The following is a 13,813-nucleotide window of genomic DNA, read 5'->3' as shown; positions in this document are numbered from 1 at the left end:
TGGAAAGGAAGCTAATCCTCTGGATAATGTCTGGGCAAACTTTTATTTTTCCCCAAGTGAAAAATGAGAACACAAGGGTCAATGTGTTGTTTCACCTTTCTTAAAACCTACTGGGATCACATTGTGGGGTGACCTCAGTTTAAAAATCCATTCAATTCTTTTGCAAGATGATGGCGGTAAACTGAGCCTCTCATAATAACTTTGGACAATCTTAGGTCTAAAGAAACAGTTTTAAAAATTTCTGTGCAACTTAAAACCAAGTTTGATTTACTTCAGAACACTTAGTAAAATGATAATCTGTATTAGAGATCTATGGGTTGAGGTATGTGGAAAATCTTTCTCCAAATTCATAGTTTCCTGGGTAGAATGGTCTTTAAAAAAAAAAAAATTGAATTCTCTGTTCTCCCACCACATCTATGATTTTTATTTGAGTAAATGTAGTTTACATAATTCTGTTCTAGATGTATATTGATACACATATTCAACAATTTTGTTTTTAAATACAGATTGAAGCTTTAGCGTATTCAGTAAGTGTTTCTTATGGAAAAAATATTGTCCTGCCTCAAAAGTTTGTTTCTGTCTGTTATACAATGATATAATAGATTCTGCACGAGGGGTATTTATAATAAATCTTGATCTCAGGGAAAAATAGAACACTTTTATTTCATGCATTATTACGTCTTATTTTGAGAGAATGTTGTATTTGCCATTTGGACACACAATTAAAAATCACCCATGACCACAGATATCCCTAAAATAGCTAAAATACACATATAGCTTTATGAGATAAAATAAAAGTAACAATGTTAGTGTGAGAAGGGGGAACACTTCTCCCCACTACAGAATTCATACTGAAGCAATACCTTTATAAAGCCAATTTATGGTTTATTGTTATGGGAAGGTTATAAATGTCCAACATTTTTCATTGTGCAATATTATTAATAAGAGTAAGGGAGGGAAAAGCAGTGAGAAGTATTTGGCAGGTGTTTCAGCCATGCTGGCACAGTTTGCAGTCGTAGCTGGAGTGCATGAATTTTCCATAATCATGCAAATTAGGTTTTGTGAAGTGTAAAGGTAGGGTGAGGTTACACCAAGAAAGTAACTAAAAGTTGGCCTCATTTTTGGAAACATGCTAAATACTCCTATTGGCTTAATTCTCTTCCAAAAAAATCAATGCAGTTTATTGAAAATTAGCTTTGGTTGAATTGCTGTCCTCCAGTTCCCTCTAGTTGCAGTGTTCATGATTGACTGCTATTGATTTTGTAGCCAAACCAGTATCACCCATGCATGACAAGAAAGCAAACAAAATAACCAACAACACTATAAAAAGAACCGAGGGAGGCAGGGAGTCCTCCCCTCAAAAGTAGTGCAATCAGAACTGTATATGCTTGTCACTGTAGTGTCTATTTTTCTACTACTGCAAACCTCAGGTTTTTCGTGGGTCTGCTGATAATTCCTTCTTGTTCACCGGTAATGCTGTTTTATCTCTGCTAGCAAATACAGTCACAGCTGAACATTTGGGGGAAAAAAGAAGAAGAATAAATTCAGTATCTGAAAGGGAGGGGAGAGATATGCATGCAATAGCAAATTGAGAACCACAGGGCAGTTCCCCCACCTTTGAAATGTTAAAGTTTTAAAAACTTCAATTTCAGTTTCCGGAAAAGAAATATGCCAGAACAATATATCTGACGCGTGAAATTAATGTAGAAGGGAAGGGAGGATGGAAATTTTTAGTTTCAATATAAGCAGGATAATTAGCTACTAAAGGTATGTAATACACTTGGTAAAAGTTTTTTTTTGCTGTTGCTATTGTTGAATTGCTAAGAGCTAGCAGAAAATCCCTGTATTCCTAAAATTTTGTATAGGTTAGCTTACATTCAATTTCCATAGTTTACAATCCTTAATATGTGTATTGAACCAGGAAAAAATGCAGTTTAAAATTGGTGGGACTTACCTAAATTTACATAGGATAGCTTTTAATTTTGTTTCCTTCCAATACCTCTAAAATGAAATTCAACCAGAATCTGAAACCATGCTTTATAATCAAGTATTAGGGTAAAGTGAAATGAAAACAAACATGAAGCATTTTATATACTGAAAGTGTTCCATATTATATACTTACTATTTTTTATTGCAAGTATTCCAATAATAGGTTTGAAAAATTCTGGCTCTCTCCCCTCTTTTAATTAAAAAAATGACCCACATTTTGTACTAGTAATCAGATATGAGTCTCAACCCACAGAGGCAACAGATCAGAATCTGAGATGTTCCAGTTTTACATATCTCTCTCATATTGCCGACATAACAAAACCTTATGTGACTTGTACAGATTACAAAGCAAATGGGTAAAGGCTTTGTAACAATGTCGAACCATTGCCAACTTCTAGTCATAAAAGGTGTGCACCCATGAGTAACTGTTATGGAATGCAGTGGATCTTAATATTTATTTGGACTACTGCTTACAACAGTGATAGGCAGACTTTTAGGGGTTGCACTAACATTTGGGGGGAAGGGCGGGGATAGCTAAATGATTAAATCCCAGTATTCCTGTTTTCACTTTTACTGGTTGAATTCAGCAGTGGGGTTGTCATAATGGGAGTTTTTTAAAAAAAAATTATTAAATTTTTTAATTACAAAAAAAGGGAAAAATATATAAAAATGCTTTAACATAAAAGTGAAAAAATACAACAAAAAAGAAAATATAATAGTACACAGTTAGTATACAATTCTATATCTAATTCAAATATTGTTTGAATACATATATATTTCTAATAGAGTTATATGACTATCTTTTTTTTTTTAACCCAGTGTATTTTGTATAAATGAGTCCCATATTTCATTATACTTGTCCATACAAAGTCTACATCTGTAGGCAATCCGCTCATAAGTAGCAAGTGTAATTAGATCTTCAATCCATTGACTAAATGGGGCCATACATTTATCTTTCCAATGTTTCAGTATCAGCCTTTTGGCCATAGTAAGGGCACAGAGAATCCATTTATGTTGTCTGGTTGTCAAGTTCCATGTACTAGGTATATAGTTCAAAAGAATATTATCCTCTGAAAATTTTAGCTTTTGTTGCACAATCATATTTATATAGTCCAGTACTTTCTCCCAAAACTTAATAAGTATAGGACATTGTAAAAACATATGTTTTAAAGAGGCATTGTTCTTATTACATCTCCAACAAAATGCTGTTTTTGACAATCCTTTTCTATACAGACATAGTGGAGTCCAATAAATTCTAAATATTATTTTTTGTTGTATAAGTCGTAGTTTAAGGTTCATTGACACTCTTGGTATAGAAGTTGAGACTCTCCCATTGTCTAGGCAATATAGAAACCTCTAATTCTTTATTCCCACTAATCCCTTAGCATCTGCATATCAAACTGATTTACTTATAACAAATATCTATACAAACTAATAGTAGGTTTTTTAGTTTTAAAGGATTTAACAAGTTCTAATGTCTCAGGTTTCTCAGAAGCTACAAATGCTGCTGGTCCAAAGAATGTTGTTAACAAATGTTGTAACTGTAAATATTGCCATTGGGTTACATCTGATAGATATTTATCTCTTAACACAGCATACATTAAAAATTCATCTTCATCATCTATTACTTGGCCCAAAGTCAATATCCCTGCTTCCATTCAATTTTTCCATATTGCCATCTTTTTCCCACTTTTTAAAGTTGGGGTTCCCCAAAAAGTCAATTTGGTATAGGAAAAAGGGTCAAATCATTTTTTTTATTACACATAAGATTCCATAGCTTTCTAGCTATGGTGTTTTAGTGTATTTTGATCCTAATACTGTCTATCTGACCCAAGGTGTTATATATTTATATTCCAATGTTGCCCAAATCGGAAAATTAACACCACTTGTGGGCTTCCAGTATTTAATACTTGACAATAGGTAAGCATGATGATATAGATGCTCCAGATGTGGAAAACTGAGTCCTCCCTTATTAATTGATAATTGCATTTTCTGTAAAGTTATTCTTGGAATTGAAGAACCCCACAGAATTTTTTAAAACTAAGAATTTAATTTCTGAAAATATTTTCCAGATATAAAAACTGGAATTCCTCTCAGAATATAAATGCATCTGGGAATAATATTCATTTTGAGAGCACTCATCTTTCCCCAAAGGGTGAAGTTTAATGACTCCCATCTATTGATATCTGAACAGACATCTCTATATATTTTATTTATATTACATGTTACTGAGTTGTATCTTTTAGTATAGACATTCCTAAATATATAATAGATTCTGTACAAATATGGAATTGATATTCTTTGAATAAATGGGTATGATGGGAGGTTCTTAAAGAAAAGTCTCCTTCAAGTCAAATGTGACCCCGGTGGACTTCATGGACATATCCTAGTAATTTTCTTGGTAACAATATGCAAGTGATTTGCCATTTCCTAGTCCAGATTTGGTTTTTGGGTGGGGGGTGGGGAGGAGGGGGGCAGGTTGAAGCATCCTGTATCTGCATGTCAGTAGAAGTCTGACTTAAGCAATGATTAGTGAAGCAGTCTTTATAACAATAACAGAAGGGAGATTAACTTACAGGAAAACATGATAGCGATAGGCAAAGCCCAGCACCCAGGTTAGCCACATACTACCAGGAGAGTCCAAGAGCATGTAGTCAGTGTATGTGTGCCTGGGAAGAAGGGCAGAAGACAGCGACCTCAGATTAGCTGTATGTTAGACAAACAGGCAGAGTGAAAGGCAGGAGGGGACACCAAGTTAACCTTTAACTACAGGCACCCTACTGCCCTCTTGTGGTCAGTTGATCTGACATGCTCAATAGTCAGTGCCACTGAATTTGGACCTCCAATATTTTCAACTTTTCAATCTAGTCTACAGCACTGAGATTTCCGGATGGCCTGTTATCTAGGAGCTGTGAAAAAATGCCTGGGGCTTGCCCTATACAAGTGTTGCCCTTTTCTTGGTTTATAGAGAACCAGGATTGATGGTGCTTTTCAATTTAGTCCCATAAATTTAGATTGTTCACCTCTTTAATCTTTTTCTTTATACTGTAACAAACAGCCGTGAGTACAGGAAGTATATTCCCAAATGGCAGCTCTTTCTCCCTTTGGGATACTCCTGACTGATGTCATGTAGAAGTTTGAGGTACAATTTGCCCTCTTGCCCGAAAGAATTTAAAAAATTTAAAAGTATGTCTGGGGACTTATGTTGCCAATTTTTAATCATCATCATCATCATCATCATCATCACCATCAGTACTCTGGGACTTTAGAATTCAAACAGACAAACACCTGTCACACAACACCCCACACTTAACAATTGTTGAAAAGAGAGACAAAAAAGTCTGGATAGTGGACATTGCAATGCCTGGAGACAGCAGAATAGAAGAGAAAGAACTGGAGAAAATCATGAGATATAAAGACTTGCAAATAGAAGTAGAACAACTATGGCAAAAGAAAGCAGTGATAGTACCAATAGTTATACGTGCCTTAGGTGCAACCCCAAAACATCTGGAGCACCACTTGAAGACCATCAGCATTGACAAAATCACTATCAGTCAAAAGTGCAAAAAGCAGCTTTACTTGGAACAATTTATATCCTGCAACAATACTTTTAACACATCAAACAACAACATCTGCTTATACCAAGTCCTTGGGAAGGACTCTGTAGGTGGATAAAAATGCCAAATCCAGTCTAAACATCTGGCTGACTATGCGACCAACCATAATACAGTAATACCTCGGTTCACGAATGCTTCTGTTCACGAACAATTTGGTTCACAAACAGCACTGTTCGCAAAATTTTGCTTCCGTTCGCGAACTCCGCATTGGGTGACAAACATGACCCGCGGCCATCTTCCCTGCTGTGACACATGGTCGTGGCTTCCTGTAGGCGAGGAGGACTCTCCCTCCAAACAATAACCGCCTCCCCACCCGCCTTCCTGTCCTCCACGCCAGAAGTCGCCTCCAGCAAGGTTAGCGTTCTCTCTCTTCGTACTGCACTGTACTGTATTTTGTTTCATATTTTTGTGGTTTTAAAAAAAATACATATGGTTCAGAACGGATTAACCTTATTTACATTGAACCTTATGGGAAAATTTGATTTGCTTGGCGACCAAAATCGGTTGGCCACACCTGACCACATTTGTAGGGGTCAGAACGGATTAACCTTATTTACATTGAACCTTATGGGGAAATTTGATTCGGTTCGCGACCAATTCGGTTTGCGACCAGAATCGTGGAACGAATTAAGTTTGTGAACCGAGGTACCACTGTAATAGTAATAGGAAAATAGGAACTAAATGTAGCTTTTTAATTGAGGAAATGTTTCCCCACTATTTCTAGAACTATGGAGACCTCTTGTGGTCATTCAGGGTTAAGTAATTTAGCTGGTTAAGAATTTTTCAAGTTGAATGAATATGATGCTTTTCCAGAAACATTTATTTTTCTGTGGACATTTATTGGCAAAACCCTCTTGCTTTTAAGTGACTCTTTTAATTAATTATTCTATAAGTTGAAATATTTATCTATTTTTATTCTGTAATCAAAATACTCTAAAAGAATTTAATTTTCTAAATATAATGTTGCCCTAGTTAATTACACCTTTCAATTTTTATTATACATTACCTTAAGGAAGATTGCTAATTTGATGTTCTAGCATGAAACCTCTAACCCTTATTTGGATATTTGCATGATTAATTTTTACCTTTGGGAAACTGCACTTTTATGCAATCCTGATCTGAAGCTTAGATTCCAAAAATGTATTTGTGATTTCCATGACACTTTCAGCAGTCTGTATTTTTTCTTGAAACCAGTTAAACATACATTCATGCTGAAATATGGTTAAGGTGTTCAGGTTTAGCCTGAGCCACGGGATGAATAAAAGTGAAAGAAGATCCCCAGTAAACTTCTTTAATCTTACATGGAAAAAATTTGGAATATACATTTTTAAATACCTCACATAGTATCACATCTACTGTTATGAAGCAAAGGCAAGGTTAATTACAATGGAACACAATTGTGGGCCACTGAAAGGCCCAGGAGGTTTATAAAATTATCTATGAAGGTAAGTTGAACTAAAAGACAAACATTGCATGGGAAACACATAACGTTCATGTACCTCATACACATTTTGAGGCAGATATTAATATGCTATTGAAATGTGGTAGGCATATCCATTTGAGTCCATTGTCCTGCATTGTTTAAGTTCAGATTCCAGTCTGAAACCAAAGAAACTGCTTTGGACTTTATTTGTATGAATTAATTAAATGTATCTTAGAATATTTATTTATTACAAATTAGAGAACAGATTCAGGAAAAAGGATTCCCTTTTTCAAATTTGTTTTCTTCATGTAGGTAGATTTTCAGGCTTCTTTATTTTATGTGTCATAAAACCCTACGGGAAAGTGAGGGCAACATCAGGAAGGCAACTTCATCTGCCAATAATGAGCATGCTCAGTTCACGGAGCAGACTCAGTAACAGAGGAGAGAAAAAAAAAGAATCAAATCTCATGGGCAGAATCTCCGAGCAGTGAATTGAACAGGAACAAAAACGTGAAATGGCAGAAGGAAAGGAGGACCAGATGCCAGACAAAGCACCCCCAGCTGAAGTGGATGACAAGACGGAGGCCAAACTCATCCTGTATCACTGGACACAGTCCTTCAGTTCCCAAAAGGTGAGTGTCTAATCTGCTTTCAGGAATGTTGAATTTCAGAACCTGGACAGCTCCCTCTGCCCACGTAGCCCACCTTGAAGCTGCCTTCTAGGCCTGTGGGGTTGAAGCATCGTATTAAAAGCAGCTCTGAGTGGGTGCCTAAAAGAAGAAGGAATCAAAAATATTGAAAGGGTTGAAGACTTAGGCCAGGAAGCTTCACAAACAGGCCCAGAGCCTTTCCCATTATCGTTACATTTTGTGCATTTAAAATTGGGGCTTGGCTCATCCCAAGATAAAGGAATGAAAAGCAGGCAGTAACAAAATCAACCAACCAAATGAGATCAAAGAAGCTTGGAGGGAAAAATATCATAGGAAGAGCTGATATATAATATTCACATTAAATGATGTTCCTGTGGGTTTTCTTACTATTGCTCTGGAGCAGCAACATATTTTATTTAGGTATTTATTACCATTATGTCCCATAGCAACTATCCTAGGAGCAGGTTGGATTTGAACGTGAGTCTCTGCAGTCCCTGTACAATGTGTGACAAACTGTATAATTTATTTTTTTAAAAAATGGAGCACCCATGATCTATAACAGGAAAGTCCATCAATTTGTTTCAGGTGCGACTGGTGATTGCTGAAAAGGGGTTGAAATGTGAAGAGCATGATGTAAGCCTTCCATTGAGTGAACACAATGAGCCTTGGTTTATGCGTTTAAATGCATCAGGAGAAGTCCCTGTGCTCATTCACAAAGAGAACATAATTTGTGATGCAACTCAGATTATTGACTACCTTGAAGATACTTTTGTGAATGGTAATTAGAGTACTTATGTGCTTTTTTAAAAACAATGCATTAATGTATGTACCTTACTTCATACAAATTTATTTACCTACTCAAATGATTGTAGTGTGAAAAAGTGATCAGGTGGGATACATGATTTTCAGCTTTATTCTTGCAGGGCATAGAAAAAAATACTTTGAAAGGAAGTTTTTGGAGTGGGGTATAGACACATATAAATCTTTTTATCCTCAACTTTTCTATAAGAATAGGAATCTGCCTTGACCTGTATTGTTTACTGTAATTGGCAATGGTTCTCTGGGAAGTTGGAGGATTTCTCTATTTCTTATATGATGCTGTTAACTAAAGGCATAAGCATACCAATATTATTCAATAGGATGAAGCTAAATGATAAAATATAGAACTTTATGGAATCCTACAAAACATATTCCATGGATCTGAACAGAAATCTACCAGCACTACCTTCTGGAGACAAGCACCTAAGTAAGAACAAGCAAAAATTATCCAGACCTGATTAAGGCAGTCTCTCAAAAGGATACCATAACTAGTAATATTAGTCTAGTGGAGTGGGCATCTATAACAAATTTAAATAAATAATAACAACAATAGTAATAATATTGAAAGTTGCTGAGGGCTTTGAGAGGATTAACAGGGTCCCATTTATCTTGCTTCTGTCTAAGGAAAGATTATTGTACTGGGCAACCAAGTCATAACTCCTGGTGAGTACAGGGACATGAAGTTGGCAAAAGTATCGAAATGGCTTGCCATTGTCTTCTTCAACAGACTCCTATCCAAGTACTAACCAGGAGAGATCTTGTTTAATTTCCAAGTACAGATAAGATCAGCCCTGATTCTACAACCTGATGAAACCTATTCAGAATAGTGTCACTGCCAAAACAAGGCTAAATCCTGATGAAAAAGGATTTAGAAAATCTGTTTCATCCAAGAGTGGGTAAAACTTACCAGCTTCTACACTTTCTTAGATCTGGGGCCAGTAATCTAGATTTTTTTCAGGAGTTAGGATTGATTTCTGCTTTCTTTAAGAAGAGCTTGGCCCAATCCACCTTGTAACTTCCTGGACCCAGCTGAATATGAAGGCAAGGATGAAGGAAATAAGTGCTGTTTACCATGTCTTTTATTTACATTCTACAGCTTTAAAAATGAAATATAATCAAAAAATGAGAAGGAAGTTCCCTATATATACAGACAGTCCTTAGAGAATGATGCTTAGTGAGCCCCTGAGGAATTTATTTGATTTCTACCGAGACAGAACTTAACCAGTTCTGTCTCGGTAGAAATCAAATAAATTCCTCTTAACCAGGTCTGTCTCAGTAAAAACGTTCTGGGGAATTCTGGTAGTTGAAGTCCACATGTCTTCAAGTTGCCAAGGTTGAGAAATACTGCCATAAACTAATAAAAGCTTTTCTGTATGGCATTAAGAAGGTGCTGTGGTGGAAGGGAAGAGTGGCTGTTTATCCCTGTCATAAAGAAGGCTCAAGAATGAATTCTCATTAGGACCAAGCAAAGAAAGACTAACCCTATCTCAAATCTCTTGTCTTGACTAGTTCATCTTCTTATCTACAATCAGATCATAGATAAAAGAGATTTTATCATTTACTTTCTGATGTAATGGCTGAAATGGTAAGAGGTTATAAATATCTAAACAAAGCTGCTGTTAGTTTTTTCTTAACCTTCATCTATGGGTGTTCTTCTGTGTAGAAAAAACTCCAAGATTAATGCCAGAAGAAGGAAGTATGTATTATCCAAGGGTTCAGCACTACAGAGAACTCTTGGATTCCTTGCCTATGGATGCATATACACATGGCTGCATTTTACATCCTGAATTAGCAGTAGACTCCATGATACCTGCATATGCCACAACAAGAATTCGTAGTACGTACAAGTGTTTTATGTGCTCTGGTTTCTGTGGAGTTCAAATACTGATTTTGATCAAATGTTCAATACATTTGAATGGACCCTTCATTCTGGCAGTCTGATATTAAGCCAAGGACATTCACTTGTATTTTTTAAACTGTCTATGCGTTTTATTGCAAGTACACATACAATAGTTCACCTGTATGGCATATTTTTATCTTTTGATTCTTAAGGATTCTGTGCCTTACTTGCTTATTTAAAATATATCTATCCTTTTGTACTTAAAACAGATTTAAAGCAGCTAACAAAATACTTAAAACCAGTGTTTTAAATGCAGCCTATATTTAAAAATCTAGCAACTATGTGCAGCAAATATAGTTTTTTGCTATTCAGTCAATTTCTATTATCATGGTATTTGAAATATAAGTGTGCATTTCTACTGAGGCCTCAGATTTTGAAGGTACATTCAGGAAATCTAAATTAAAAACAACATTAATAAATAAAAATACAATTTGGATAGCACCAGTTATGGACTTTGCTTTTTGAAGCAGGTATATTTTCTCAGCTGCTTTTTGCTTTCTATTAAGCTCCTTTTAATTTTTTTATTTAAATTATTTTACTAACTTCATATTTATTAAAAATCAAGTTACGTTCTTACTGAAATAACCAACAAAATTGGTTTTTTTAAAAAAAGACAACAACTTGGTCTTGTCAAATAGATTTTAGTTGATTTTCAGGATTAACTTTGCACCACAGATGACGGTGCACTGAACTGTGCACAGAAGATACTATAAATCCATACATTTGGTTAAATTTATACACATTTTAACATTATAAGCTTTATTTAACATTTACTGGAAAGTTTGATGAAATTTGATTATTAACCTTAACTGATTTATTGCTATTTTGCAAGGCCAGATAGGTAATACTGAATCTGAATTAAAGAAACTTGCTGAAGAAAACCCAGATCTGCAAGACGCATATATAGCAAAGCAGAAACGACTCAAAGTAAGAACAGAATATATATAACTAGTCAAAACAGATCCAGAATTCTAGGATTGCTTGGTGTATGATATTAATGTGAAATAGCAGTCATTGTTATGGCATGCATTTCTACCTGGAATAACTCCATTTTAAAAGGGATTATAGACATGTCATTTTTGTTCTGGGATGGTTCTGTAATTGTGCACAGTATGGTGTCATTCAGCAGAGTCTTATAATTGCTTGCTAAGATTCACTGTATTCAAGAGAAATTTTCCTAATCATTTTTGAAATCTAACATATAATCTATTTCCTTTAGTCTAAACTGATGGATCATGATAACATAAAGTACTTACAGAAAATACTGGATGAGTTGGAAAAAGTTTTGGATCAGGTTGAGACTGAGTTGCAAAGAAGAAATGAAGAAACGCCAGGTAGGAAATTGTTTGCAATCAGTTCTCTCTCATTTTCTGTTCATTTCGCAGTGCTGAACAATAATTCCATAAGTAATCCTTAGGCTGTTTCAAGTCAGGCAATGCTCCTGAGGCAAGCTATTTGCTAAACCATTGCAAGAAGTCATCTGGAACTAAAGGTTACATACGTACAATAAAAAAATTAATCACATGTGCGTAGCCTGAGGGATCTTTTGCATCCTATTGCACTTTATTATTCTCTAATTATTTATGCCTTTATTTCTGATATCAGAAAATGGACATCAGCCTTGGCTCTGCGGAGAATTTTTTAGCTTGGCTGATGTATCCCTTGCTGTAACACTCCATCGGCTGAAGTTCATTGGACTGGCAAGGAGAAGTTGGGGAAATGGAAAACGACCTAACTTGGAAGCCTATTATGAGCGTGTCTTGAAGAGACAAGCATTTCATAAGGTTTTGGGACATGTCAACAACATACTAATCTCAGCAGTTCTTCCAACAGCATTTCGAGTAGCGAAAAAGAGGGCACCCAAAGTTTTTGGCACAACCCTTTTGGCTGGCTTCTTAGCAGGAATAGGGTATTTTGCTTTTGTGTGTGCTCGGAAGAGGTTTTCCAACTTGCTATTATCAATTAGAGGAAGGCAAAGTTATCTGTAGGTGCTTCCTTGCCAGATTGGAACCATACTACTTTATCCACTAAAGAGGATGACTTGAAGAATAATGGACCAAAACATTGTCCTCTATTATTAGATTTTCTTCTGTTGTAGAAATACATTGGCAATGTAAAGGAATCTTGCAAATTGGAGTAAAAAGAGACAAAGGCTGATTTCAAATATCTTGCTAAGCTATAGTATGTGCAGAGTAATTTCGATTTAGTGTAACATATCCATCAAGCCATTATGGATTATAAACTATGGTTGATGGTTTCTGTGTCGTAAGCGATTCTGATTTATTCAGCAACCCATGCTTAGCCGAATGTGTGAAGCAGCCAGCAGCCCATATGTGGAACTGTGGAAGCATATGGAATGAAACTTTCTTATTCCCTCTTGCTCCAGTGCTGCCTTTCTTTACCTACTGAAGAGTCTGCCTGGAGCAGGACGGGATGAAGGATACAGAGCTGTGAGTTAAAGCTGGACTCATCCTAAATTGGTTAGATGGAGTTTTCATAAATTTAGTTTTGTGTGAAGCTCTTTCATACAATTTTGATTAACTTCCTCTCCATCACATCACCCTGTACACTATCCCATTATGTTCAGGTGAGTCCCGAGCCAACCGTGTGGAAGAGAAGGGCGCGGAAAAATAAATCGCCCTTCATTTTTCCTAAAGGTCATTTCTTAACATTTGCTTTAATTATGTCATTTGATAATTATGCATTTATAAGTCAGAATGATAATTTATTATATCTTGCCATAAGTGAATTAGTTTGGATCTGTAAATATTGGAAGTTTAGGCCTGTTATGTTAATGGATTGTTGTACTGTGATTGGCTCAAAATACATTTCCCTATAAGCCACTCAGATAAATGTTGGCTGACACAGTGGCACACGCTTCAATCACAGGTTTAAAAAGTATGACTAGATAGCATTTAGTACAGAGCAGATAGATTTCCAAGGCACTAATTAAATTTATGCCTATCAGACTCCCTTGATTGTCTGTGTGATTGGAAATGTTTATGGAATTGCTCTTGCACATTAGTGGCATATATAATCTATTCATTTAGAAGCAGTGTACATTTTGCACTGGATATTGTGCATATAAAATGTAGATGTCTGTTTTTTTTCCTTAATGTAAACACATATTTTGTGCCAGTGTATTAATGCAATCTATGATGTACTTCAGACAATATCTGTTCCACAAATACAACTTCTTCAGAGCAAACATGAACATGGTGTTTTGACTAATTCTTTCATGCTTTTTTTTTAACAATTAAAATTAGTTAACCAAACAATAGCTTAATTGCTAAACATGTCTGAGTACTACTTTAGGGCTGGAGGGCATGAAAATAATCTAATACTGGATCAAAGCCTTCTATAACCCAGGGACCTCCCCATGCAGAGAAGAGTGAAACTACTGTTTTCTGAGGTC

The 13,813-nt window shown here is 35.7% G+C and overlaps 1 protein-coding gene across 1 annotated transcript; it reads left to right on the top strand.

Moving 5' to 3' along the window:
• Positions 1–7,265: 7,265 nt before the first annotated feature.
• On the top strand, positions 7,266–13,586 carry GDAP1 (ganglioside induced differentiation associated protein 1). The gene is made up of 6 exons (XM_007433063.4): positions 7,266–7,661; positions 8,265–8,457; positions 10,162–10,335; positions 11,231–11,325; positions 11,618–11,732; positions 12,004–13,586. Exons 1-6 carry the CDS (start codon positions 7,545–7,547, stop codon positions 12,384–12,386), a joined length of 1,077 nt encoding a protein of 358 aa, XP_007433125.1. The 5' UTR covers positions 7,266–7,544; the 3' UTR covers positions 12,387–13,586.
• Positions 13,587–13,813: the final 227 nt, after the last annotated feature.

This window comes from Python bivittatus, unplaced genomic scaffold, assembly GCF_059951505.1.
Source record: "Python bivittatus isolate LINGU-HERP-01145 unplaced genomic scaffold, Pbiv_v1 ctg000590_np1212, whole genome shotgun sequence".
Lineage (NCBI taxonomy): Eukaryota > Metazoa > Chordata > Lepidosauria > Squamata > Pythonidae > Python > Python bivittatus.
Note: the sequence above shows the minus strand (reverse complement) of the source record. Positions and strands in the feature narration are given on the sequence as shown.